At 44.9% G+C, this 25,879-nt stretch overlaps 1 protein-coding gene across 1 annotated transcript in view; it reads right to left on the minus strand.

Annotated features, from left to right (window-relative positions):
- Positions 1 to 25,546, minus strand: part of Map2k1 (mitogen-activated protein kinase kinase 1) — a 60,700-nt gene extending 35,154 nt beyond the window's left edge. Inside the window, exon 1 of the mRNA XM_090358147.1 lies at positions 25,044 to 25,546. Within this exon, the coding sequence (XP_090214273.1) occupies positions 25,044 to 25,123 (80 nt within the window). The 5' untranslated portion in view covers positions 25,124 to 25,546. The remainder of the gene's footprint in view (positions 1 to 25,043) is intronic.
- Between the last annotated feature and the right edge of the window lie 333 nt (positions 25,547 to 25,879).

Below are 25,879 nucleotides of genomic sequence, written 5' to 3' on the forward strand. Positions count from 1 at the left end.
CAGCTTTGTGCTGGCTGAGAAGTAGATGACTTCTCACACAGGCCCTTGAAATGGGTCTAGGGGCAGCTTTCAAGAACAAAGACTATGAAACTTTTCTCACCTACACACCTGTCAGCAAGCAGAGAGGAGTAGGCAGCCAAGATGTGATTTGCATGTACAGCCAAGCATCAAGAAAAAATTTTTTTAAAGGGAGGGGAGGGGGAATCTCTGCTCAACTCAGTGAAGCATATTTTAAGCCATGAGAGAGAGAACGATTCCATTGAAGCATGGCTTCCCACAGTAGATTAAGAATGGAAGGCCAGCTGTGAATGGGCTTGCCTCGCACACTTGGGCCCCTAGCTTTGATCTCCTACATCAGAAACACACACAAAAAATATGAATAATCTAAGTTCAGCCATGTATGATGGTGCCCACTGATGGTATCAGCTATTCAGGGGGGTTGAGGCAAGAGGATCACTGGAGCCCAGGAGTTCAAGCACAGCCTGGGCAACATAGTGATACCCCATCTCAAAACAAAACAAAACGAAGCCCTAGAAGAGTAATTCTATTGCACAAAGATAAAGTCTGCCATTTTGCTACTGCTGGAGAAAGAACATTTTCTCCTGTCCCAAGACTCACCACAATACAAACACATAGAAGAAAGGTTAAGGAAAGACCACACTCAGGGCCTATCAAGACTGAAGGGAATGAGGGGATTGAAATGGCTTAGTGGCAGATCACTTGCCTTGCATCTGTGAGGCCCTGTGAGCACTCTACTACTTGAGTCACAGCTCCTCTTCACATTTTTGGGGGGGTTGGTTAACTAGAGACAGGTATCTCACAGACTTTCTGACTAGGCTAGCCTTGGACCACAATCCTCAAATCTCAGCCTCTAGGTTGGGATTATAGGTGTGTACCATGTACATCTGGTCCATAATGTTCTTTATGTAATAAATTAATAAACTGAGGGGAAATACAGTGCATTAAAATAATACCTTTATTACTTTTAATTGGTTTTACCACTTAAAACGTAAGCAAAAGGCTTTGAGTGCTTGGAGTGGTGCAGTGCTTACCCAGCAGGCATGAAGCCTGGGTTCCATTACTTAAAACCACATAAAGAGAAAAAGTGGTGCTGTGGCTCAAGTGGTAGAGTGCTAACCTTGAACCAAAGAAGCTCAGAGACAGTGTGCTTGGAGTTCAAGCCCCAGCACTTGCCCAAAAAAAGGAGGGGAGGGGCCGGGAGTTTGGCCTAGTGGTAGAGTGCTTTGCCTAGCATGTACGAAGACCCAGGTTCGATTCCTCAGTACCACATACATAGAAAAAAGCTGGAAGTGGTGCTGAGGCTCAAGTGGTAGAGCTCTAGCCTTGAGAAAGTCCAAGGACAGTGCTCAGGCCCTGAGCTCAAGCCCAGGACTGGCAAAAAAAAAAAAAAAAAAGAAGGACGGGAGGGAGAGGAGGGGGGAGGGGAAAAGAGGATAAGGATCACAGAATAATGTACCCTTTTAAACAACACAGGCAAAAAAAAAAAATTCTCTTTAGAATCAGACAGGCTTCTTAAATCATTACCTTCCCACAATGTATTTCCAAAGATAATAATCCTAAAACACACACACATTCCCTCAACAGTGATAGAACCACCTACTTCCAAAGAGTCTTCTCAAACATTCAAAACCACCCTGAATCTGAGTGGAATGTCAAATTGTCACTTGAATTAACTGACAATCATGGTTCCTTCTGCCCCAGTGGACAAAATTTATGTCAAGCTTGCATTGATATAAATTCCAACAGGATGATTCTTCTGTAGACACACTGAAAGAAAAAGTAATGAATTTAGCTCGGCACTGGTGGTTCATAACTATAATCCTAGCTACTCAGGAACTGAGATTCGAGGATCACAGTTCAAAGCCAGACTGAACATTAAAGCCTGTGAGACAATTATCTCTAATTAACCACCAGAAAATCTGAAGTGGCACTGTGGCTCAAAGTGGGAGAGTGCTAGCCTTGAGATGAAGAGCTCAGGGACAGCAACCCAGGTCCAGAGTTCAAACCCCACTACTGACTAAAATAAGTAAGTTTGTGAGAGGAGCCAGGAGTATGGCCAGGTGGTAGAATGCTTCCCTAGCATGCATGAAGCCTTGGGTTCGATTCCTTGGTACCACATACACAGAAAAAGTGACACTGTGGCTCAAGTACTAGCCTTGAGAAAGCCCAGGGGCAGTGCCCAGACCCCAGGACTGGCAAAAAAAAAAAAGAAAAAAAAAGGGGGGGAGAAAAGGGGGGTCATGCTGCTCTGTAGACTGTTCTTCAGTGAGGAAGAAGGTACAGGGTGACCCAACATGACCGCAATCCTGGAACTCATAACTATAATTCAGCAGGACTCTGCCTGCCATTCAAAAGACAGCCATATGTTTTGGGTGGTATTATTTTATTTTTTTATTAAGTAGTTATAGAAAGAGTTTACAATTCCATAGGTCAGATTATGAGTGCAATGACTGGCAATGGGCCAGTCATGGGCCTTAAACTGAAGGCCGGAGCACTGTCTCAAGGCTAGAGCTCTACCACTTAAGTCACAGCACCATTCCCAGCTTTTTTTCTATGTATGTGGTACCAAAGAATCAAACCCGGGTCTTCATGAATGGTAGGCAAGCACCCTACCACTAGGCCAAACTCCCAGCCAGAGTGCAATGCTTAATCAATGTTACCCCTTCCATGGAAAACCACATTCTTATAGCCAGGATAAACTGATCTGCCCACCTAACTCTTCCTCCGTTTTGGGTTGTTGTTTTTTTTTAATAGTCCTGGTACTTGAACTCAGCACCTGGGCTCTGTCCCTAACCAGTTGAGCCATGACGCCACTCCCAGCTTTTTCTGCGTATTTTATTGGAGATAATAACAGTCTCCCAGATTTTCTACCCAGGCTGACTTTGAACCAAGACCCTCATAATTCTAGCTACTCAGGAGGCTGAGCACTAAGAGTGAACCTCTAGCACAAGGCAATTGTGTGTTGCTGTTTTTTTTTTTTTTACTGTTTTTTTCCCTTTTATTCTTTTTGTTTTTACTTTATTTATTTTTGCCAATTCTATGTCTTTAACTCAAGGCCTGAACACTGTCCTTGGACTTTTATCAAGGCTAGCGCTCTACCACTGGAGCGACAGCACCATTTCCAGCTTTTTTCTATATATGCAGTACCGAGGAATCAAACCTGGGTCTTAAGTGTTTTGTGCATGCTTGGCAAGCACTCTTACCACTAGGCCAAACTCCCAGCCTTTTCTTCCCCTCCCCCCCGTTTTGCCAGTCCTCGGCTTGAACTCAGGGCCTGAGCACTGTCCTTGGACTTTCTCAAGGCTAGAGCTCTACCACTTAAGCCTCAGTACCACTTCAGCTTTTTTCTATGTATGTGGTACCAAGGAATTGAACCCGCGCCTTTGTGCATGCTAGGCAAGCACTCTACCACTAGGCCAAACTCCTGGCCCCAGCCTTCTCTTTTATTCTTAAAGGTTAAATCCTTTTTTTTTTTTTTTTTTGGTATGTTGTGGGGCTAGAACTTTGGACCTAGGCATTGTCCATGAGCTCTACAGCTCAAGGCTACTCCCTACCCCTGGAGCCATAGGACCATTTCCCATTTTCTAATTGGAGATAAGAATCTCACAGCAGGGAGCATGGCCTAGTGGTAGGGTGCTTGCCTAGCATGCACAAAGCCCTGGGTTTCATTCCTCAGTACCACATAAACAGAAAAGCTGGAAGTGGTGCTGGGGCTCAAGTGGTAGAGCATGAGTCTTGAGAAAGCCCAAGGACAGTGCCCAGGCCCTGAGTTCAACCCCCAGGACTGGCAAAAAAAAAAAAAAAAGTCTCACAGACTTCAGTGCCCAGGATGGTTTTGAACCACTATCCTCAGATGTCAGCCTCCTGAGTAACTAGGATTTACAGGCATGAGCCACGGCACCTGCTAAGATTAAATCCTTTTTTTTTTTTTTAAATTTTTTTTATTGTAATTAGTAAAAGGGTTACATGATATTTGCCAGATAGAAGGTGCATTAATTCACATACATTGATACCCTTTCACATGTCTTGGTACCCATTTCCCTCCCAAGATTAAATCCTTTTAAACACACACAAGCTTAATGCCTAGGCTAGACCTGACTGCACACAAATCTGTCAAGAATCTAATGAGTCTTAAAATGACATGTTAAGAGGCCATGTAAATGGCTAGCAGGAAATTATGTTCACCTGGGAATCATCTGTATGTAACTTTATTCCTTTTAAACCAAATGTACCATAGAATTTTCAAGTTTCCCTCAGTCCCAAAACAAAGAAAGCAGAACACCACTACAATGATCGAAAACCCTAGATCTCAATCCAATTCCACATCAGCCATGACCCAAGTACAAGGCCTAGACTCTCTGGGACGCCACCTCTTCCTGTAGATGCAGGAAGGGGGGTGAACTAGCATCTTTCCATCTCTAACATGTTAAGAACAGATGTCTATACTGAAAGGGGGAAAAAAATTAAAGGTGCTGGCGGGGGAAAAGGATGATTAACATGATTCCATCCTGAGGCCAGAAATAGTCTGGCATGGTACATCATTCACCTTATCAGCCTGGATTTATTAAGGGGTGGGAGGACTGGTGGGCGGGAGGCACCCCCACCTACAGTGAAAGTAAGCTGTTCCCAAATGAGCTCTGCTGAAATGTGATTTATCCAGAGCATGAAGCAACTTACCAACAGAATAAAACCATGTTTCCAAAATTATGTTATTACACAAACTTTTCTCTAAATGTGATTTGCAAAGATGAAGAACTGAGAGAATCCTGTGCCTGTGGCCATCTGTCCTATCCCAGTCCCCAGAAAGCCGTGAGGGGGAGTGTGAAAAGCCACCAGGTGCCACGCAAATTCAGCCACCAATGTCACATACGCATCATGAGCCCAGCATTTGCTGGGGATAAGTATGGCGCTTCCTGCAGCCACACCTTCCAAACCTTCCCTTAAACCCCTGTGGGGGCCAGACACAGGGCTGAAGGACAGCTACAAAACCCTGCAGATGTCATGGCCAGTAGATGTTTCCTCTGGGCTAAGATGGGGCTGATGGCTAAAGAGACAGCAGAGAGGCCTACCAGGGATATGGTAATACTCATCCTCCATGCCCCTAGGGCTCAGTGAAGAAATAAACAGATGTGGAAAGAGTACAGTAATAGAATCTCCTTGCACAAATACTATGATATCCCTCGGCACTGTGCCCTCCTGTGACTGGACACTGAACCCTGGAAATAACTGACTGCCACTGAAATCGAAGTGGGCCTTCAGGGCAGAGCCACACCCTTGGCGAGCAGGGTCTTTAATCCTGTCTCTATGCCATGTCCAGGCTTCTGAGGTCATCAACAAAACTGTTCAATTCAGATCCCAGGTGTTGTAGACTGGATGTGGAATGGTTCCTCAAGGCCTATGTGTGAAACATGGGCCTTGCAAACACTAAGAGGTAGAGCCTGGCTGGAAGTCTTTGCAAGGCAACTGTGGTACCCACGTTCACCCTTTTCTCTGGGGGAGTGATCTGCCCCACTATGTACTGCCACCATGATATGCGCCTCCACACAGCCCCAGTGAGGCCATTCAATTATGGCCTGAAACTTTCAACATTTGTAAGCAAAATCAAGTCCTTTTTTTTTTTTCCCCTCTCCCTACCCCACCTTTCTCTTCTTTCCTCTCCCTCCTTCTCCCCCCTCCCCATGTCAGTTGTGGAGCTTGAACTTGGGGCACTGGTGCTATCTCTGAGCTCTTTGGTTCAGGCTAGCATTCTACCACTTTGAGCCACAGCACCACTTTCACTTTTCTGATGGTTAACTGGAGACAATAAGAGTCGCACAGATTTTCCTGCCTCAACTGGCTTTGAACTGTGATCCTATGATCTGAGTTACCAGTGCCCAGCTCAACTCTCTTTTTTAAGACTAGGTTTTATTACATAGTACAGGCTAGCTTTGAACTTGGGATAATGGGTGTACACCATGACACCTGACATTCTTTTCTTGTTGTAGGTTCATTTTGTCAGGTATTTGCTAATGGTAATGAGAAGCTAACATGCCAGGAGATATTCTATACACTAAAAATAAGAGAGAGCCCATCTTTCCACAAGTACAGTCCAACTAGGTAGAGTTACACAAATGACTGAAGAGACCAGACACCAGTGCTACCCTAACTACTCAGCAGTCTGAGCAGTTCAAAGCTAGCCTAGGCAGAAAAATCTATAAGTCATTTATAAAAACAAATGACTAAAGTGAGGAGATATATAGATACAGAGCACTGCCTGGAGTGAGACACAGCAGACAGGTCTGTGACAGATTCACAGAAGTGACCTACAAATTGAACTGTTTGTTGGTTGGTAGTGAGAATTGAACTCAGCCTCATGCTTTATAGGCAGATGTTCTGCCACTTGGGTTATAACCTCTAGTCCTTTTTGTGCTTTATCTTTAGTTGTCATTTTGTTTTGGTCAGTCGTGGGGCTTGAACTCTGGGCCTAGGCACTGTCCACTTCTAGCCACAGCACCACTTCCAATTATCTGGTGGCTAATTGGAGATAAGAGTCTTACAGACTTTTGTGCCTAGGCTCACTTTGAACCATGATCCTCAGATCTCATCTCCTGAGTAGCTAGGATTACAGACATGAGCTCCCAGCACCGGGCTTCAGTTATATTTCGCTTTAGCTGTTATTCCCATGGAGCCAGCCTCAGAGCACGTCCCTCCTTCTTATTCATCCTGCACAGATAATACCATCACATCCAGCTTATTTGTTACAACAGACTCACACTAAGTGTTTGCCCAGGATGCCTTTAACCTCAATCCTCCCAATCTCTGACTCTCAAGTAGCTCTGAATAAGTATAGGCATGAATCATCACACCTGGCTACAAATTCACCCAAAATTAGGGTTTCCACAGTCACCGAGGGTAGATAAAAGAATTCCCCATGAGAATGTTAAAAGGGATGACACTGATCAAAATATGTTCATAAACGGCTTTATAAAATGGTAACTTCTTTGTACAACTACTTAAAATAACAATTAAAAAGGGGGTAGGGTAAGATTAAGGGAAGGATAATAGATGAAAAAAGAAGGGAAAATATAGTCAATAACGCAATGCAAGTTGGGCACTGGTGACTCATATCTGTAATCCTAGATACTCAAAAGGCTGAGATCTGGGGATTGAGGATCAAGGTTCAAAGCCAGCCAGGGCATAAAAGTCTATGAGATTCTTACCTCCAATTAACCACTAGAAAACTGGAAGTGGCACTGTGGCTCAAAGTAGTACAGCGCTAGCCTTGAGCTGAAGAGCTCAGGGACAGTGCCTAGGCCCAGAGTTCAAGTCCCAAGACTGACAAGAGAGAAAGAATGGGGTGGGGAAAGGGAGGGGATGGGAGAAGGGAGAGGGAGGGGGAGGGGGAGGGAAGGAGGGAACGAAGGAAGGAAGGAAGGAAGGAAGGAAGGAAGGAAGGAAGGAAGGAAATAAACTATCCATGTGGGGAGATAGAAGGGAAAAACTGGGAAAGAATGAGGAAAGGGGTGACACTGTCCAAAAAGAAATACACTCTCCACTTGACTTACATAACTCAAACAGCTTTGTACATCACCTTTATTATAACAATTAAAAATGTCAAAGTCGGACACTGGTGGTTCATACCTACAACCCTAGCTATTCAAGAGGCTGACATCTAAGGATTGCGGTTCAAAGCCAGCTGGGGCAGTAAAGTCTCTGAGACACTTACCTCCAATTAATCATCAGAAAACCAGGAGTGGCACTGTGTTACAACAGTGGTAGAATGCTAGCCATGAGCTTTAAAAAAAGCGCAGGGAGGGGCTGGAGTTTAGCCTGATGGCAGAGTGCTAGCCTAGCATGCACAAAGATCCAGGTTCGATTCCTCAGTACCACATATGTAGAGGGAAAAAAAAAGCCAGAAATGGTTCTGATGCTCAAGTGGTAGAGCTCTAGCCTTGAGAAAGTCCAAGGACAGGGCTCAGGCCCTGAGCTCAAGCCCAGGACTGGGGAAAAAAAAAAAAAAGTAATAAGTTTAGGAAGGAGAGGGTTGGGAGGAATGAGTGAGACTGCTAAAAAGGATGACAATGATCAAGATGCACTGTATTCAGAAACTGCTTTGTTAAATGACAACTCCTTTGTATAACTACTTAAAATAAAAAAAAGTTTTTATTATCTATATTTGTCATAGAAGACACTGTATAAGCAGAGGCTAAAACCCTTTGGGGAAAAAGGTCTAGATGATCTGTGAGCTCATGTCCAACATCTGGCTTCAGTCACAGGAAGGGAGTGTTTCCTTCCAGTTTTGTGTGTCACCAAAGGCCAGTGACTATCATTTCCCCATGTGCCCTCCCCCCACCCGGGCGTGTGCACACATGCAAAGCCTAGGAAATCCTAAACTGTCGGAAAGGAAAGCCAAGCTTCCTGGGTGGCGCTAGTAGGGCAGATGGCCCGGGAGAAGCTGGAGGAGTCTATATTGGGATGTACTGGACAGCAGTTGTTTCCTGCACCTTTTGCAGACTCCAGTTTCACTGAAAATAATTCTTTTGCTTCCTGAATATCCTGAAAAATTCCAAGTATTCCCGGTGTTGTCTCTAAGCTAAGTCTGTGTGGTAAAGAACAGCTGAAGAGCCCCAGCACTGGAAGTTCTCACCTATAGAGAGCAGGCACCCCAGGCTGGCGAATCTAATGCGGCCATTCTGTTCATCACAAAATGTATTGTGCCCATGTACAGCATCGATGGATCCTTTCTACCGGAAAATATTACACCCATTTTACAGATAGAAAACAGATTCAAGGACGTGAATTGGAAGAACTTACACAAGGCCACAAAGATAATAAGACACTGTACCATTCAAACTCAAGTCAGCTGGAGTCACTCACATTTACAAATTCAAAACAGAACTGCTGTGTGACAATGCCAACTTTTCTCTTAACCATTTTTTTGTAGTCCAGATTTCTTTCTCTACCAAAAGACAGGATTGCAACAGCACATTTGTTTCCTTCCAAGAATAAAATTTAGCTAGCACTAGTGGATCATGTCTGTAATCCTAACTCAGCAGGCTGACGTCTGAAGGATAGAGGTTCAAAGCCAGGCCAAGTATAAAAGCCCGTGATACATTTATTTTATTTTGGTGTGGGCTTTTTTTTTGGGGGGGGGGGTGGCCAGTCCTGGGCTTGAGCTCAGGGCCTGACCACTGTCCTTGGGCTTTCTCAAGGCTAGAGCTTGACCACTTGAGCCTTAGCACCATTTCCGGCTTTTTTCTATGTATGTGGTACTGAGGAATCGAACCTGGGTCTTCGTGCTAGGCAAGCACTCTACCATTAGGCCAAACTCCCAGCCTCTGTTGTGGGCTTTTTTTCCCCTCTCTTACTGGTCCTAGGATTTGATCTCAGGGATTAGGCACTGTCTCTAAACCTTTTTTTTTTTTTTTTTTTTTTTGGCCTAAGGTTAGTACTTTACCACTTGAGCCACAGCTCCACTCTCGGCCTTTTTGGTGCTTAATGAGAAATAAGTCTCACAGACTTCCCTGGCTAGGATGACTTCAAACCGCAACCCTCAGATTTCAGTCTCCTGAGCAGCTGGGATTACAGCCCATGACAATTAACAACCAAAGAGCCAGAAATGGAGCAACTGTGGCTCAAGCAGCAGAAAAAGCTAAAGGATGGTGCCAGGCCTTGAGTTAAAACCACTTAACAGGCACAAAAATGAGCAAGATTCAATGTAGTTACTATGTAAATCAAGCCTGAAGGTGAGTACTGCCTCATAAAATCCCTGGCTTAGTGGTAGAGTGCTTGCCTAGCATGCACAAAGACCTGGGTTCGATTCCTCAGTACCACATACATTAAAAAACCAGAAGTGGTGCTGTGGCTCAAGTGGCAGAACGCTAGCTTTGAGGAAAAAGCCCAAGGGTAGTGCTCAGGGGTTGAGCACTGAGGACTGGCAAAAAAGTAAAAAATAACATCCCTGGGAGACAGGAAACTATCATTAGCCCCTCACCTTGGCAGAGAGGACAGACACTAGGGTACAGAATGAGCAGATGCTGAGTTAAGAGCTTTGCATCAGGACATGAACTTTTCTCTGCCTAAACAGTCATTCCAAACCCTGTGACCCTCAGACCCCACTGCAAAGTGCTCATCTCTGGAGTGAAGTGAACCGTCTGGGGAGGAGGGACACTCCGAATCCCATTGGGAAGCTGGGCTTTGCGCTACAAGAATGTACTCACAACAAATGCCACTGGGCCACCTGCCACTCACACCATCCCACAGCTGGGCCTGCTAACTACAAAGCTCAGAGCTCATTCCAACTTTCTAGGCCCAACTTTGTGCAACAACGAAGAGGGCCTGTGGACATGCTGCTCCCAGAGCAGGTAAATTGGAAGTTTAAAAAAAAAAAAGCTGGGTGCTGGTGGCTCACACCTGTAATCTAGCTATTCAGGATGCTGGGATCTGAGAATTGAGGTTCAAAGCCAATATGGGCAACAATGCCTGTAAGACTCTTAACTACAATTAGCCACCAACAAGTTGGAAGTAGAGCTGTGGCTCAAGTTCCATAGCTCTAGACTTGAGCTGAAAAATTTAGGGACAGGTCCCTGGCCTTGAGTTCAGCCCCAGGACTAACAGAGAGAAAGAAAGGAGAGAGAGAGGAGGAGAGAAAGAGGAAAGAGAGAGGAGGAGAGAGAGAGGAAGAGAGAGGGGAGAGGGGGAGGGAGGAGGGAAGGGGGAGGAGAGAGGAGAGGGGGAGAGAGGGAGAGAGGGAGAGGGGGAGAGGGAGAGGGGGAGAGGGAGAGGGAGAGGGAGGGAGGGAGGGAGGGAGGGAGGGAGAGAGAGAGAGAGAGAAAGGAAGGAAGGAAGGAAGGAAGGAAGGAAGGAAGGAAGGAAGGAAGGAAGAAAGGGGGGCAGGGAGGGAAGAAGGGAGGGAGGGAGGCAAGGAAAAAAAGGAAGGAAAGAGAACAAAACTGGTCCTAACAGCTAATGCCTGTAATCCTAGCTACTCAGGAGGCTGATATCTGAATTTCTACTCAAAGCCAGCCTAGGCAGGAAAGTCCATGAGACTAATTTCTAATAAACTAATCAGAAATAGCCAGAAGTGGAGCTGGGGCTCAGTGGTAGAGCACTAGCCTTCAGGAAAAAGTGAAAAGACAGTGCCCAAACCCTGAGTTCAAGCCACAGTACCAGCACATGCACACGCGCGCACACACACACACACAAATTATTAGTGATTTCAGATCCCTTCCAGCTATTCCTACCATCTGTAAGTCCTTTCGGTTTCTGTCCTCACACTTTAAGAAACAGCTCTTCAGGCCGGGAGTTTGGCCTAGTGGTTAAAGTGCTTGCCTAGCATGCATGAAGACCTGGGTTCGATTCCTCGGTACCACATACATAGAAAAAAGCCAGAAGTGGTGCTGAGGCTCAGGTGGTAGACCTCTAGTCTTGAGAAAGTCCAAGGACAGTGCTCAGGCCCTGAGCTCAAGCCCAGGACTGGCAAAAAAAAAAAAAAAGAAACAGCTCTTCTCCATTTAAAATCTCTAAGTATATTCATGGACAGGATTTTAACATTTCTTTAAGAAACCTGAAATTTAAATGTCTCAGTGTATTAAAAAAAAAAAACTTTCTAAACCCAAAGTCTATTAGTTACACTGGCTTACTAAAAATATCACCCTGCACAGTACAAAGCCTCCTTTTTGCTTTTCTGGATCCATCCCCCAAACATGCTCACTTACACTTTAGAATGTCATTTAGACAATGGAGGGTGTAATTTTAATGTTCAATAGCATCTACCAAGGACACTTGTATAGAATTCTTCAGTTTACTCAGAGCTATGATCTAAATGAAGCTTTCACCAAATGCAAAGGCTACATGGATTGAAAATACCATTCAAACAAGAATTTTAACTGCATTCAACTTGTCTGTAATATCTGCACCTTGACCAGTTTTCCACAAATATCAGTGTAGGGGGCACCTGGTGTGTATTAGGCATGTACTGAACACCAGTTTCCACAAATGCTATCACATCTTTACACAAATTAGAAATCCATTGTAATTTTGGTCACAAAATAAATCTAGTTCACCCTAACACAAATACCATTTGAATCAACAGCAAATGACAGGCAGCTGCTCACATTCAAAGTATACATACTTCTGTCATCTGAACAGTTCTGAAGTTGATCTTGTTTGGAAGACAAATGGTTAGCAGCTGCAAGTTCAATTACAAAGCTTGTCATAGGAATGCAAGAAAAGGAATGAGATGGAATCCAAGAACTACTTCATACATTAAGCACAGAATTCCTTTCCAACAAACATCCTTCATTTCCTCAGAGGAAGCTAATCCGGACATGCCCTTTGAACTTTGGAGAACACAGGACTGTGCTTTAGGAGAAAGAATCTAGTCTAAAAGCTGGACAAAACTGGGACAGCAAGGAAGTTATCCTTTTAAACATCTCCATTCTGTTATTTCTGGTTTTCAAGGACAATGATGGGCATGGGAAAACCTACTAGGTAACCAGTGTAAAGGCCTAGAGTAGTGAGATGTAGGATGCTGAACAAGTTACGTTTTGTTCAGCCAAATGTCCTTCATGTTAACCAAAAAGAAGGGGCAAAAAAATAATAATAATTAAAATAAAGGTTAAGGCTGACCTCCACGCCAGCACTCACAGAACCTGCTGCAATGATGAAAGATTAGTCTGTGCTTTTCAATACAGTAGCCACATGTGGCCACTAAGCCCTTAAAATGTGGCCAGTACAACCCAGAAACTGATTTTTGTGTGTGTATGTACACACATGTCAATCCTGGGGCTTGAACTCAAGGTCCTGCGCACTGTCTCTGAGCTTTTTTGCAAAAAGCTAGAGTTCTACCACTTGGAGCTAATTGAAGGATCTCAGAGACTTTTTTTTTTGCCCCGACTGGCTTTGAACTATAATCCTCAGATTTCAGCTAGACATGAGCCACTGGAACCCACCCAGAAACTAATTTCCGGACTAATTTTATTCATATAAACAAAAATAACCATATATGGGTGAAAGTATGGCTCCACCAAAAAAACCAACCAAACCTAAAAAAAAACCCTGCATCATTTTCCTCAGAGAGAGGCAGGAGGTGGGGGTTTCATACTAGAACAGGACAAATCTGGGATGTGAACTTAGCTCCACCTCTTACCACTTGTGCAATCCTGTGAAACTGCTTAACTTCCCCGAATTTCCTTCCCCTTATTTGTACAATAGAATACTATTATCTCTCTTGAGATCACAGCTGTAAAGAAACAAGAGGCCTTCAGGAATAATAGCCAATTTTCCAAGTATGCCCTGGGGGAAAAATAATAATAAAAAGGAATACAAGTATGTGTCTCCCTGCACTAGAATTCATTTTTATTAAGTCACATTATAAAAAGCTTTTGGTCCTACACATGTAGCCCTGTCTATCAAGTAAGCTCCTCACTCAGGAATTATTCCAGATCCTCAGCTGTGGGCAAGCCTCCAGTAATCCAAATCCTCTGTGTCTCCGGAACCTCTGACTTCCTCTCCCCCTGCAAATCCCCCACCACACATCCTCACGCAAGGATTTACAAACTCTTCCCTGAGATGGCACCACAAGCTAAAACCTGATTCAGGGCAACCAAAACACCTGTTGGCAGTTTCTGGTATTTTCCCCTTGACTGACCCTTAAGAAAGATGGTAAGGCTATCTTTTTTTTTTTCTTTCTTTCACTCTTCAGTGATTTAGAACATTCAGAAATAGAAAATACAGCAAGCTACATTTAGGACTAACCCAGCAGTAATTTAGTTACCAAAATAAAACAAAGGCAAAGGAGACTGGTGTTTCACAAGGAATGTTCCAGTAAAATAATAAAAGTGTTGCAAACTCTTATCTAAATTAGTATGTGTTAAATGCTTGGCCCAAGTGCTCCATTTGTCTTTCCTCTGGTGAAGGGGACCCATGACCAATCAAGTTTTATCAGTGGACATAAATGATTATGTAAGTAAGCAGATGCATTTTCCTCAGTACTCAGTATTCAATATTAAATTGCTCTCTTCTTGTCTCCCCATCATTCCACAACCCCCAAGAAGTAGATATGAGCTATAAGACACTACCATTTTGGTAGCATTTTGGTACAAATTTGTCAACACAAAAAGCTGACAGCTCCAACCTGAGCTATCACCTGACAGTGGAAGGACACCTTATCAAAGAGTCATACAAAAGTGAAGAGGGCAACTGATTTTGACTCTGGACTCAAATGTGGTGACATTCTGATTCAGCTGACTGCTTGTTTTTGTGGTGCCAGGGATCAAACCCACATCTCACATGATGTAATTAAAAAAACAAACAAACCTGTATACAGTAATGATCAGCTAATTAACCATGTCTTCTTACAGAGCCCTACAGAGCATACAATTCAATGAACTTACCACTTAGTTGTTTCCCTCTAGCTGCAAAGCAAACTCACTTAAAAGCATTTAAGATCTGGAACCCTTTTAGCTTAGTTAAACTCAAAATAGGTTAATTCCAGAAAAGCATTCACGTTGAGGGGACTTTCAACTATGGTCACTCTGAAAACCACTTCTTTAAAACTGACAGTACGAAGCCAGAAACAGGCCGACTGGGCACCAGTCACTCACATCTACAATCCTAGCTACTCACGAGGCTGAGATCTGAGGATCACACAGTTCAAAGTCACCCCAGACAGAAAAGTCTGTGAGAGTCTTATCTCCAATTAAATGCCAAGAAAGCTGAAGTGGAGATATAGCTTAAGTGGTAGAGTGCCAGCCTGGCACACAAAAACTCAGCATCCATGCCCTGAGTTCAAGCTCCTGGACCAGCACACAAGCATGTGTGTGCATACACATGCATGCACACTCATCACACACACACAAACACAAACTTCTACTACAAGAAATTTTCTTCCCTCTATTTCTTTTCTTTTTGTTTTTTGGGTTTTTTTGGCTGGTAGTAGGGCTTGAACCCTGGGCCTGGGTATTGTCCCTGGGCTCTTTTTTTTTTTTTTTTTTTTTGCCAGTCCTGGGCTTGAGCACTGTCCTTGGACTTTCTCAAGGCTAGAGCTCTACCACTTGAGCCTCAGCACCACTTCCAGCTTCTTTCTATGTATGTAGTACCAAGGAATCGAACCCGGGTCTTCATGCATGCTAGCCAAGCACTTTAACCACTAGGCCAAACTCCCAGCCCAGTCCCTGGGCTCTTTAACTCAAAGCTACAGCCCTACCCCTTGAGCCACAGCCCCACTTCCCCTTTTCTAGTGATGAATTGGAGATTCATGTTCTTTAGTGCCGGGCTGGCTTTGAGCCGCAATCCTCAGATCTCAGCCTCCCAAGTATCTAGGATTACAGGTGTGAGCCACCGCACCTGGCCCTCTATTTGTTTTCCCCCTCAGCCATCTAAGAAAGTAGGAATAAGGGGGCTATTTTTCCAAAACATTCAAAGCATTATCCATTGTGTTTTGTTTTGTTTTTTAAATTTTGGATAAAGTTAGTACCGGGAGAATCTGGAAAAGGTTTAAACTACTAGGTATTATAAATGAAAACATGTAAATATACACAAGGCAATGAGTTGACGGTAAGTTCCTTCCTCTCCAAGTTGCAGTTATCTTCTCTCAAGGAAGGCACCCATGAGGCTAGAGGGTCTGTAATCCCATCAACCTTCATAGGCTTTGTGTCTATAAAACAAGGCATGTTTCTTTTTTCCATAAAAAGAAAAGTCCGTGGCCCAGAAGGCTCTTCAGAAGCCTTGTCACACCTGTTTGCTGAGACATAAGAATTGTCTTAAGGGCAATAATGTTCCAAGGAAGAAGCTACTTTGTACAAATAACATTCCTGTGATCTACAAATGCATACATCTTCAATCAAAACATTACTAGACATCCGGGCTCACCCCTATAATCCTAGCTACTCAGGAGACTGAGATCTGAAGATAGCAGTTCAAAGCCAGCCCAGGCAGGAAAGTCTGTGAGAGTCTTATCGCAATAAACTACTAAGAAAAAGCCAGAAGTGGTGCTGTGGCAGAGCACTAGCCTTGAGCACAGAGAGACTCGGAGACAGTGTTCAGACCCTGAGTTCAAGCCTCAGCACTGGCTTGCACACACATATATGCACACACGCCTAGATATGGGGCTGGCGGCAGAGTGCTTGCCTAGCATGCACGAAGCCCTGGGTTCCATTCCTTAGTACCACATACACAGAAAAAGGTGGAAGTTGTACCATGGCTTAAGTGGTAGAGTGCTAGCCTTGAGAAAGCTCAAGGACAATGCCCAGGCTCCAAGCTCAAGCCCCAGGAATGGCCAAAAAAAAAAAAAAATACTAGATATAAAGTTACAGTATGTGATCTGAACAATTCATGTGAACCATGAAGGTGAAAAGTACAAAATTAAGCAACGTTTAATTACAATTGCATCAAAGTGTTGAAAATGTGAAATATTAGTTCAGACTACAAGAGTATTATTTGTTGGAAACAATTCACACCAGAAGAAAGTGAGAAAAACAAAAATAAATGCAAAGACACTCCATGGAAAAAGTTTTCTTTAGCCCTATCATAATAAAAAAAATACAACTCTCCAAACTACTTAATGGATTAAAAAGAAACTTTAAAATTAGTTGAGCTACCATAATTACTAAACAAAAGTAAACCTGAAAATACAAATATGTGTAATAAAGTCCAATAAGATATCAGAACTCATTGTAAAGAAAAATCATACTAGATCTACACACTACACCTAACACATTAATTTGACATGGAACAAGGAATTAACCACCAAAGAAAGAAAAAAAGACTAAAAGGAAGCCACACTCCATCTAGTTGTGAAGAAGTAACAAGATATCCAAATACTAAAAGTATACTGTCCTTTATAAAAGTCATGCTTTGGAAGACTTTTTTTAAAGTTATCTTTTCTTAAGTACAACAATTAACATAGTGGAACAATGCAGGGACTATATAATCTACAAAACTTTAAAATCTAAAGCACATTAAAGACTCATCAGAGGGAAGAAAAGTCTGCATGTGCCTTTACCAGCTGTTCAGCCTGGTGCCACACCTACCTCTCCAGCTTCATCGCCTGCCACCAGCACTGTGCTACTTGCTGGCTCCCATTCCCAGCTTCCCCCTAGAGTGAGGGCTCACCCATCACTCTTCCTGCCACGCCCCCCTCCCCTTCCCATGGAAATCCTAGCCATGCTCCAGATCCAGTTCAAATGTCATCATCTCTGTGAGGGCTTACTATTCTCCTTGTCTTCCCAATGGCAAGCAGGAGTCTGTGGGATGTGAACCCCTCTTCTGAAGGAGTTCTCACAGTGCTCCCTTTCTCCTTCCCCTTCTGAGGGCGTGAACCTCCCTCCCTACCCAGCAGCCATGTTCATGCCACTGGTACCTCTGCCATCCCCTCTTCTCCTCCCATAGACCCTTGTGTCCCACTCATCTACTGCAGCCCAGCATGGAGACTTGCATTCAGTAAGCATCCAGTAAACCTTAAGAAAACCAGAAAATAATCTCATTCTAGTAATACGGCTTGACGATTAAAGGAAATCAAATGGGCCTTAAAGGAACTGTGTCCTAGGACTTGAACTCAGTGCTATTCCTCAGCTTTTCCCAATCAAATATGGCACTGCACTACTTGAGCTACAGCTCCACTCTCAGCTTTTTGGTGGTTAGAGATAAGAGTGGCACAGACTTTTCTGCCAGGGCTAGCTTTGAGCCACTATCCTCACGCTTCAATCACTGGAGTAGCTAGGATTATCGTCATGAGCCACCAGCACCAAACTAAAGGAGTCTGTGTTTATTAAACTCTCTCTCTCTCTCTCTCTCTCTCTCTCTCTCTCTCTCTCTCTCTCTCTCTCTCTCTCTCTCTCTCTCACACACACACACACACACTAAACTTTAAAAAGTGTGAGGCTAGAGGCACCAGGTAAAATTTACATTATAAATCAAGACTTCTTTGGGGGAGGGTATTCTGTTAATATGTAACAATGGCAGCCTGGGACATTGCCTTTGCTTTGTTGAGTGAATTCATCTAAAAGCAAAAATAAAACAAATTGGTTCAAAAACACTGACAAGAGTACCCTTAAATAATAAAAACCTGGAGGGCTGGAAGTATGGCCTAGTGGTAGAATGCTTGCCTAGCATACGTGAAGCTCTGAGTTCGAATCCTCAGTACCACATAAGCAGAAAAAGGCAGAAATAGGTCAAGTGGTAGAGCCCTAGTCTTGAGCACAAAATGGCCCACGAACTGTGTCCAGGTCCTGAATTCAAGCCCAGGACTGGTAAAATGATAATAACCAAAATCCTGGAAATTACCTAAATAACCAACTAAGTGATGCTGTATGGCCAAACTTCATCATATTCCATTCTCCAGCTGTCAAGTGACACATGAGGATTATACTCATTAACAAAATAGGAAGGGGAGGAAGGAGAGCAGGTCATCCACTAAAGTCAACTAGCTACAAAACACATGTTTTGGCTTCTATTTTGCTATATGTATGCCAGTCCCGAGTTTGAACGCAGGACCTAGGTGTCAACTGTAAAATTCTTTTGCTCAGGCTAGCACTCTACCACTTGAGCCATAGTTCCAATTCAGGCTTTTTTGCTAGTTCATTGGATATGAGAGTCTCACAGTCTGTACTTAATGTCTGTAAGTTCTTTCTTTTAAAAATGTGTCTATAGCCAAGCACTGGTAGTTCACACCAGTAATTCTAGCTACTCAAGAGGCTGAGAACTTAGGATCAGGGTTCAAAGCTAGCCTAGGCAGGAAAGTTTGAGATCATCACCCAAAAGCAGAACACTGAGCTGTGGTAGAATGCTAGCCTTCTGCAAAAACCTCAGGGACAGTACCAAGGCCCTGTGTTCTTTGGCCTTCTGTAGCCTCTTCAAACCCTACCTCCCTTTCTGACATCAAAGCACCATTCCCCAGGCCAGAAACATAGCTTTGTGGTAGTGTTCACCTAGCATTGCACAAAGCTTTGGGTTCGATTCCTCTATACCACATTCACAAGAAAAGCTGGAAGTGGCTCAGGTGGAAAGCACTGGCCTTGAGCAAAACGAGTCCAAGGACAGTGCCCTGGCCCTGAGTTCAAGACCCAGGACAAAAAAAAAAAACAAAAAAAAAAAACCAGGATGCCCCTAAGAAATCTAGGGCAACATCAGCATTTGGGCCCTGGTTCTTCACAAGAGTCAGACACTACCTGCTTCTTTTAAAACAAAATGCCATTCATCGTGGGAGCAGCTATGATAGCAAACAGGTATGTGAGCCTCCAAACAGCTCTCCTGGGACTTGTGGTAACAAAACCAGGACAATGGACATAAGGTAAAAACACGAATCAAATGGTATTAAGTGAAAGTGAGAATTGTGTTTTAAAATTGACAGTTTCTCAATCCAGATGCCCTACTGCAGATGAATGGATACAGAAAATGTGGTATATATATATATATATACAATAGAATTCTACACAGCCAACAGACAAGATAAAATAATGGCATTTGTGGGGAAGTGGATGAATCTAGAGTGAATCATGTTGAGTGAGACAAGTCAAGACCAAAGGAACAAAAGGCGCATGGTATCCTTAATATGAGGCTATTAGATCCAAACAGTACAAGAGCAAGGACTCAACAGTTGCATACCCAATGCTATGGACATGGTACTGGAAATAGTAACACAACTATATAGATATAAAAACTTATAACTCTATAGACATGTTTTATTACACAGATTAATATATATCTATGACATATAAACCCTCAGCCTAATTTTGATTATGTTCTAAAATCTAAGTGCCAGTGATTATATATAGAAATTCCCTTCTTGAATACTTGTTTGTTAAATACGTCATTTGAAATATGATGTAAAAATCATAAATTCTTTAATAAAAAATGATAAATTCTTTAATAAAAAAATTGGCAGTGTCTTCCCAGTCTGTTTTCTTTATTCCTTGTCTCAAAATCTGAACCAATGCTTGATCCACAATCTGAGTGGAAGCAATGAAAATGATACTATATGAATATGAAGAAAAGACAACAGAGGGGCTGGGAGTATGGCTTAGTGGTAGAGTGCTCAACTAGCATACACAAAGCCCTGGGTTCGATTACTTGGTACCATATACACAGAAAAAGCTGGAAGTGGCAATGTGGCTCAAGTGGCAGAGCACTAGCCTTCAGCAAAAGTGTCCAAGGACAGTGTTCAGGCCCTGAGGCTCAAAGCCCAGGACTGGTAATAAAATAAAAGAAGTTCAGGGACAGTGCTTAGGCTCTGAGTTCAAGTCCCAAGATTGGCAAAAAAAAAAAAAATTACATGCTGCATGCTGCTACTGTGCTATGGGCTGTGGCATTCCTTTTGCCACTTTCATACTTTCTCTTTGATTAAAATTCTGCCATGTGAAATAGGAGCAAATGAGATCAATACCTAAGTCTACAAACAGAAGAGATAAAGGATCTTTCCAGCTGGTTGAGCATATAGTTACTGAACAGTCTGGTGAATCACCTCAACCAGGAAATGATCAGCTGGGTGCCAGGCGCCAGTAGCTCCGACCTGTAATTCTAGCTACTCAGGCAGCTGAGATCTGAGGATAGAGCTTCAAAAGGCAGAAAAGCGGGGGCAGGAGTTTGACATAGTGCTCATCTAGCATGTAGAAAGACCCGAGTTCAATTTCTCAGTACCACATACACAGAAAAAGCTAGAAGTGGTGCTGTGACTTAAGTGGTAGAACCCTAGCCTTGAGAAAGCCCAAGGACAGTGCGCAGGCCCTGAGTTCAAGCCTCAGGACTGGCCAAAAAAAAGGGGGGGGGGGCAGAAAAGTCTCCAAAAGACTCATTTCCAATTAACCACTCAAAACAGAGTGGCATTATGGCTCAAACTGGTAGAGCACTAGCCTTGAGCAAAAGAGCTCAGGAACAGCACCCAGGCCCTGAGTTCAAGCACTACAATCAAAAATAAAAATAGGAAGAAAAGAAGGAAGAAAGGAGAAAGAAGAGTCTACATTAGACCAGGTGGTCTGTGAGCCTCTCTAAGGAAAAGACAGTAAACATGAAGTGTTCAGTGCTTACTCCTTGGCTAGGAAGGAGGGAGGGGTTGCAAAGAGAGAGGCATGTGCAAAGGCCAGGAGGAGTACAGACTATCTCATGAAGGAAGTGAAAGAGGGTCAATGTGGAAAGGAGCAGCAGGAAATGTGGTCAGAGCCTTCAAGTGGGGGAAGGAGACACAGGCAGGCAGTTTATTCAGAGTTTCATAGATGAACATAAGGAGTTCGGATTTTATTCTACCTGCAATGGAACATTTAAAATAGAATAATATTGGGCTGGGAGTCTGGCCTAGGGGATGACGACCTGGGTTCAATTCCTTGGTACCACAAATAGAGAGAAGGAAAAAAAAAAAAAGCCAGAAGTGGTGCTGTGGCTCCGGGGGCAGATCTCTAGCCTTGAGGAAAACCCAAGGACAGTGTTCAGGCCCTGAGTTTGAGCCTTAGGACTGGCAAAAAAAAAAAAAGAACAATCTTACAACCTTATTTCTAATTTGTTTTATGATAATAACACTTAGAATCCCAGCACTTAGGATTCCCTTTAGAAACCTTGCAAAAGAAAGGGATCTTTTGCATTCTTTTTAAAGGCCTCAAAACTTGCATAAACTTCAGGTCCCATCCCAAATTACAGAACTTCATCTTTGAATGGGGGAAATGCTTTGTTTATGGCAAATTCAAGATGCCAAGGGCAACTTTGAAAATTCAGTACCAAGAGACCGGGAGTTTGGCCTAGTGGTAGAGTGTTTGCCAAGCAGGTCGATTCCTCAGTACCACATACATAGAAAAAAAGCTGGAAATGGTGCTGTGGCTCACATGGCAGAGCTCTAGCCTTGAAAAAGCCCATGGATAGTGCTTAGGCCCTGAGTTCAAGCCCCAGGACTGGCCAGAAAAAAGAAAAAATTCAGTACCAAGAGTTCTTCCCTATCAGTGGCTTTTTCTTGTCTTTAGTTCAGGTTGTCTGACATTTAAAACTGCACCTCATGCCTCTAATCGTAGCTACTCAGGAGGCCCAGATTTCAGGTTTAAAGCCAGCCAGGGCACTAACATCCAGGGGACTCATCTCCAATTAACCATTAGAAAACCAGAAGTGGGGCTGTGGCTCAAGTGGTAGAGCATTAGCCTTGGGATGATGAGCTCAGGGACAGCACCCAGGCCCAGAGTTCAAGCCCAACAACCAACCAAAAAAAAAAAAAAAAAAAAAATGTTGCATGGGCTACTCATACTCACAGAAATCCTAAGGGGAGGGAGAACAAAAAAGAGCAGGAGGGCTGGGAGTTTGGCCTAGTGGTAGAGTGCTTGCCTAGCATTCACGAAGACCCAGGTTCAAATACTTGCTACCACATACATAGAAAAAAGCCAGAAGTGGTGCTGAGGCTCAAGTGGTAGAGCTCTAGTCGTGAGAAAGTCCAAGGACAGTGCTCAGTCCCTGAGCTCAAGCCCAGGACTGGCAAAAAAAAAAAAAAAAAAAAAAATAAGTCATAAGCACTAAAGAGTTCTTTCTTCTGGCAGCCCAAGATAGGGGCAGTGTTGCTTGGAGAAAAAAAGTGAATAGTAAGTGAATAGTGAGGATGGGTCAGCATTCCCCCTAATCAGTGCTAGGAAATGTGGGGGAACAGTCCCTGCTTGTCTTGGGGCAGCCCACACAGAGACGCCTCCTATTGTAACACAGCAATGAGTCATGAAAGTAGATGCAGATGGCACAGAAAACTAAGCGAGGAGGGTTGTTTGTCACAGTATCTTAACACACATCGACTGACACCAACGAAAATCACCTTCCAGTTTCCTGAAGCCTCCTCAACACTTGCTCAGTAATGAAGGCACCAGCAGCAGTTCATGGTACCATCAAGTAGTTAATCATTACAGCTGTGCTAAGTTCAATTACCAGCCTTATTTTTTGCAAATGAAAAAAAAATAAGTAAACCTGAGACTCTAAGAGATTCGTTCCAAATCACAAAGCCAGGCTTCAAATCCAGACTCATTCCAGTGCCAACCACATATTCATTGTTATCTGTCCCAATCTTTCTGTTTTTTGTTTTTGTGCCAGTCCTGGGGCTTGAACTCAAGGTCTGGGTATTGTCACTTACAAGGCTGGCACTCGGCCACTCATTAAGCCACTGTTCCATTTTCTGGTTGGTGGTTAAATGGAGATCAGAGGCTTTCCCTTGAGGCCAGGAGCATAGCCTAGTGGTAGAGTGCTCGCCTAGCATGCACGAAGCCCTTGGTTCAAATCCCCAGTAGCACATACTCAGAAAAAGCCAGAAGTGATATGCTGTAGCCCAAGTGAAAGAGAGCTAGCCTTGAGCAAAAGTGCCTAAGAACAGTGCCCAGGCCCTGAGTTCAAGCCACAGGACTAGCTTTAAAAAAAAAAAAAAAAAAAAAAAAAGAGACCTTCCCTGAGGCTGAAAATGTGTGGCTTAGGCTTAGTGGTTAGAGTACTTGCCTAGCATGCATGAAGAAGCCCTTGGTTCAAATCCTCAGTACCACATAAACAAACAAACAAACAAAAAAACAGAAATGCTGCTGTGATTCATGTGGCAGAGTGCTAGCCTTGAGTAAAAACAGTTCAGGGACAGAACCCAGGCCCTAAGTTCAAGCCCCAGGCCTGTCCCCTGGCCCCCCCCTTCCCCGCGTCCCCCAAAAGACTTGCCTCCCAGGTAGTTTTGATCCTCAGATCTCAGCCTTCTGAATAACTAGGATTACAGGCGTAACCACTGGCACCCAGCTTACCCCAATTTCCTATCATCAACTTGGAGGTAGTTAGTTTCCTATAATTCTCCTTTTCTCCTTTTACTGCTTTCTTTTCCTCCCCCGTGCAAGATCAAAGCTATAGGTGCTACTACAGAATGACAACAGGTATCCACCAACTTTTAAGGCCTCAACCTTCAGCCAGAATGTACTGAGATCATAACTTGTCTTGCAAAAAGGGTTACATAAGAATCCTTGTCCTGGGGAGGGGCTATCTGGTTTAAGTAGGTAAAATATTGTGCACTGAAACTGAACAAATGTTTACAAAATGCCACCCATGGACTATATGAGTCAGTTTCACACAAAACAGCCACCATAGTATTGAGGGGACTTAAAAAAGAGGCCTGTTTGGAGGAACCTGGATGTGCACAAGCAAGTCTCCCACCAGCCTTAGAATCATTACATGGATGTAGAGAGTTATCAAGCCAAGAGGCCCTGTGTCATTAGAATCTAGGGAAGAGAAATCACCAAAGGGCAGGGGTTTCAAACCTACCTTATTCCTTTTGTCAACCAACATTCTAAAGTCCCTTGCACAGGTAAAGGTTGTCACTCCAGCTTGAGGGGGTCCCTACCTCTTTCTTCCCTGCTCCTCCCCCTCCCCCTGTCCCTTTAGGACGAAGAGAGCCGCTGGGGCAGCTCCAAATAAGGAAAGCCAGAGCAGATACTGAGGAGGGGGACAATTTGTTGAATGAATGAGTGGATGAAAAGCTGAGGAGAGCTGCTTCTTCACAGTTAAGACAGTTTCCAGGAAGAAGGCCAAGGGCAGGGAGTCCCCAAAGCCAGTAAGGGAGGGGGGGGGTGGAAGAAGCCAGTAGAAAGTCTTATGTGCATGCGCCCCCGCTGGCCAGGCGGCCGCCAGGCCCCACAGGTGTCAGGCGTGAAGGTAAGGATGGAGATCGCTGGTCCCTCCTGACACTGAGCCCTAGATCTGAATTCCAACTCTTGTTCATGCCCAGGCCAGAATCCTAGAGATCGAATCTAGAATCAGCTTGGGGGGTGGGGGGAGGCGGGGAGCGGAAGAAGAGTTTAATTTCTTGGGAAGAAATCTGGCCCCAATGGTCAGGGGTGGAGAAAAGGTGGGTGGGGTAGGGGACCCCCCCCCCGAAACTCGCCGGGGTTCACGTTGAGTCAGGAGCACAATCAGTGCTTAGTCACCGGCATCTCGGCCGGGAGTTCCTCGCGCCCCCCCCTCCCCACACACACACACCTCCGCCTACCCCGTCGGCACCCGACCGTACGTGACCGATCGAACGGGGCCTCCCCAAGCCCCGGCGCCCGCGCACGCCGTCCTCCCAGACTTACTCCGCCGAGCTGGTCCCGTTAACCGCCGAGCCGTCGGGGGCCGGGTTCAGCTGGATGGGCGTCGGCTTCTTTTTGGGCATTTTTGCAACCCAGGGAAGGAGCAAAAGGGAAAAAAAAAACAAAACAAAACCAAACTCTGAGGGGAAGGCGGCCCCCTCTCGCTTCCTCCCTCCTCGGCGCGGCGGCCGCGCGGGACTCAGCCGGGGTAGTGAGGCCCCGGGCGGCCTTCGGGGGGGCGCGCGCTCCGGGAGAGCCCTCAGCACCCACGGGTGAGCGGCGGTGTCGGGAGACCCCGACTCGCCCCGGGACTCGGCGCGGCGGGCGGCGCGCGCGCTCGGCGGCCCGGGATGCCCGCTTTCACTCCGCGGGGCTAGCAGCAGCTACCACCCCGGCCGCCACGCGCAAGCACGGGACACCCCCACACACACACACACTCCGGACTCCAGTCTCAGCCCGGGGAGAAAAGTGCAGCAGGCACCGCGGCCGCCGAGCTTCCCAACCTCTCGCTGCGCGCAGCCGCCCGGGGGAGGGGCCGGAGGGCAAGGGAGGGGCGGGGAAACGAGAAGCCTCGCCCCCGCCGGGCCGCCGAGCTCCACTCACACCTACTCCGGATCCGCCCCCACGGCCGGCCAACAGCCAATAAGAGAAAAGCTCAGCGGCAGATGACGCGGAAATACGTCATGGGGGCGTGGCGTGGCGGCCTGGGGGCGGGGCCCCGCGTGGGCTCAGCGGCGCCCCCTGCTGTCCCGAGACACTCTTAGCAGACGAACTGGGAGCGGTAGTGCTGCGTCCTGCCGGGTTCCTGCCCTGGGACTCAGTTTACCAGGTGGTGCGCG

Source organism: Megascapheus bottae, chromosome 25 (assembly GCF_031878675.1).
Source record: "Megascapheus bottae isolate mThoBot1 chromosome 25, mThoBot2.hap1, whole genome shotgun sequence".
Lineage (NCBI taxonomy): Eukaryota > Metazoa > Chordata > Mammalia > Rodentia > Geomyidae > Megascapheus > Megascapheus bottae.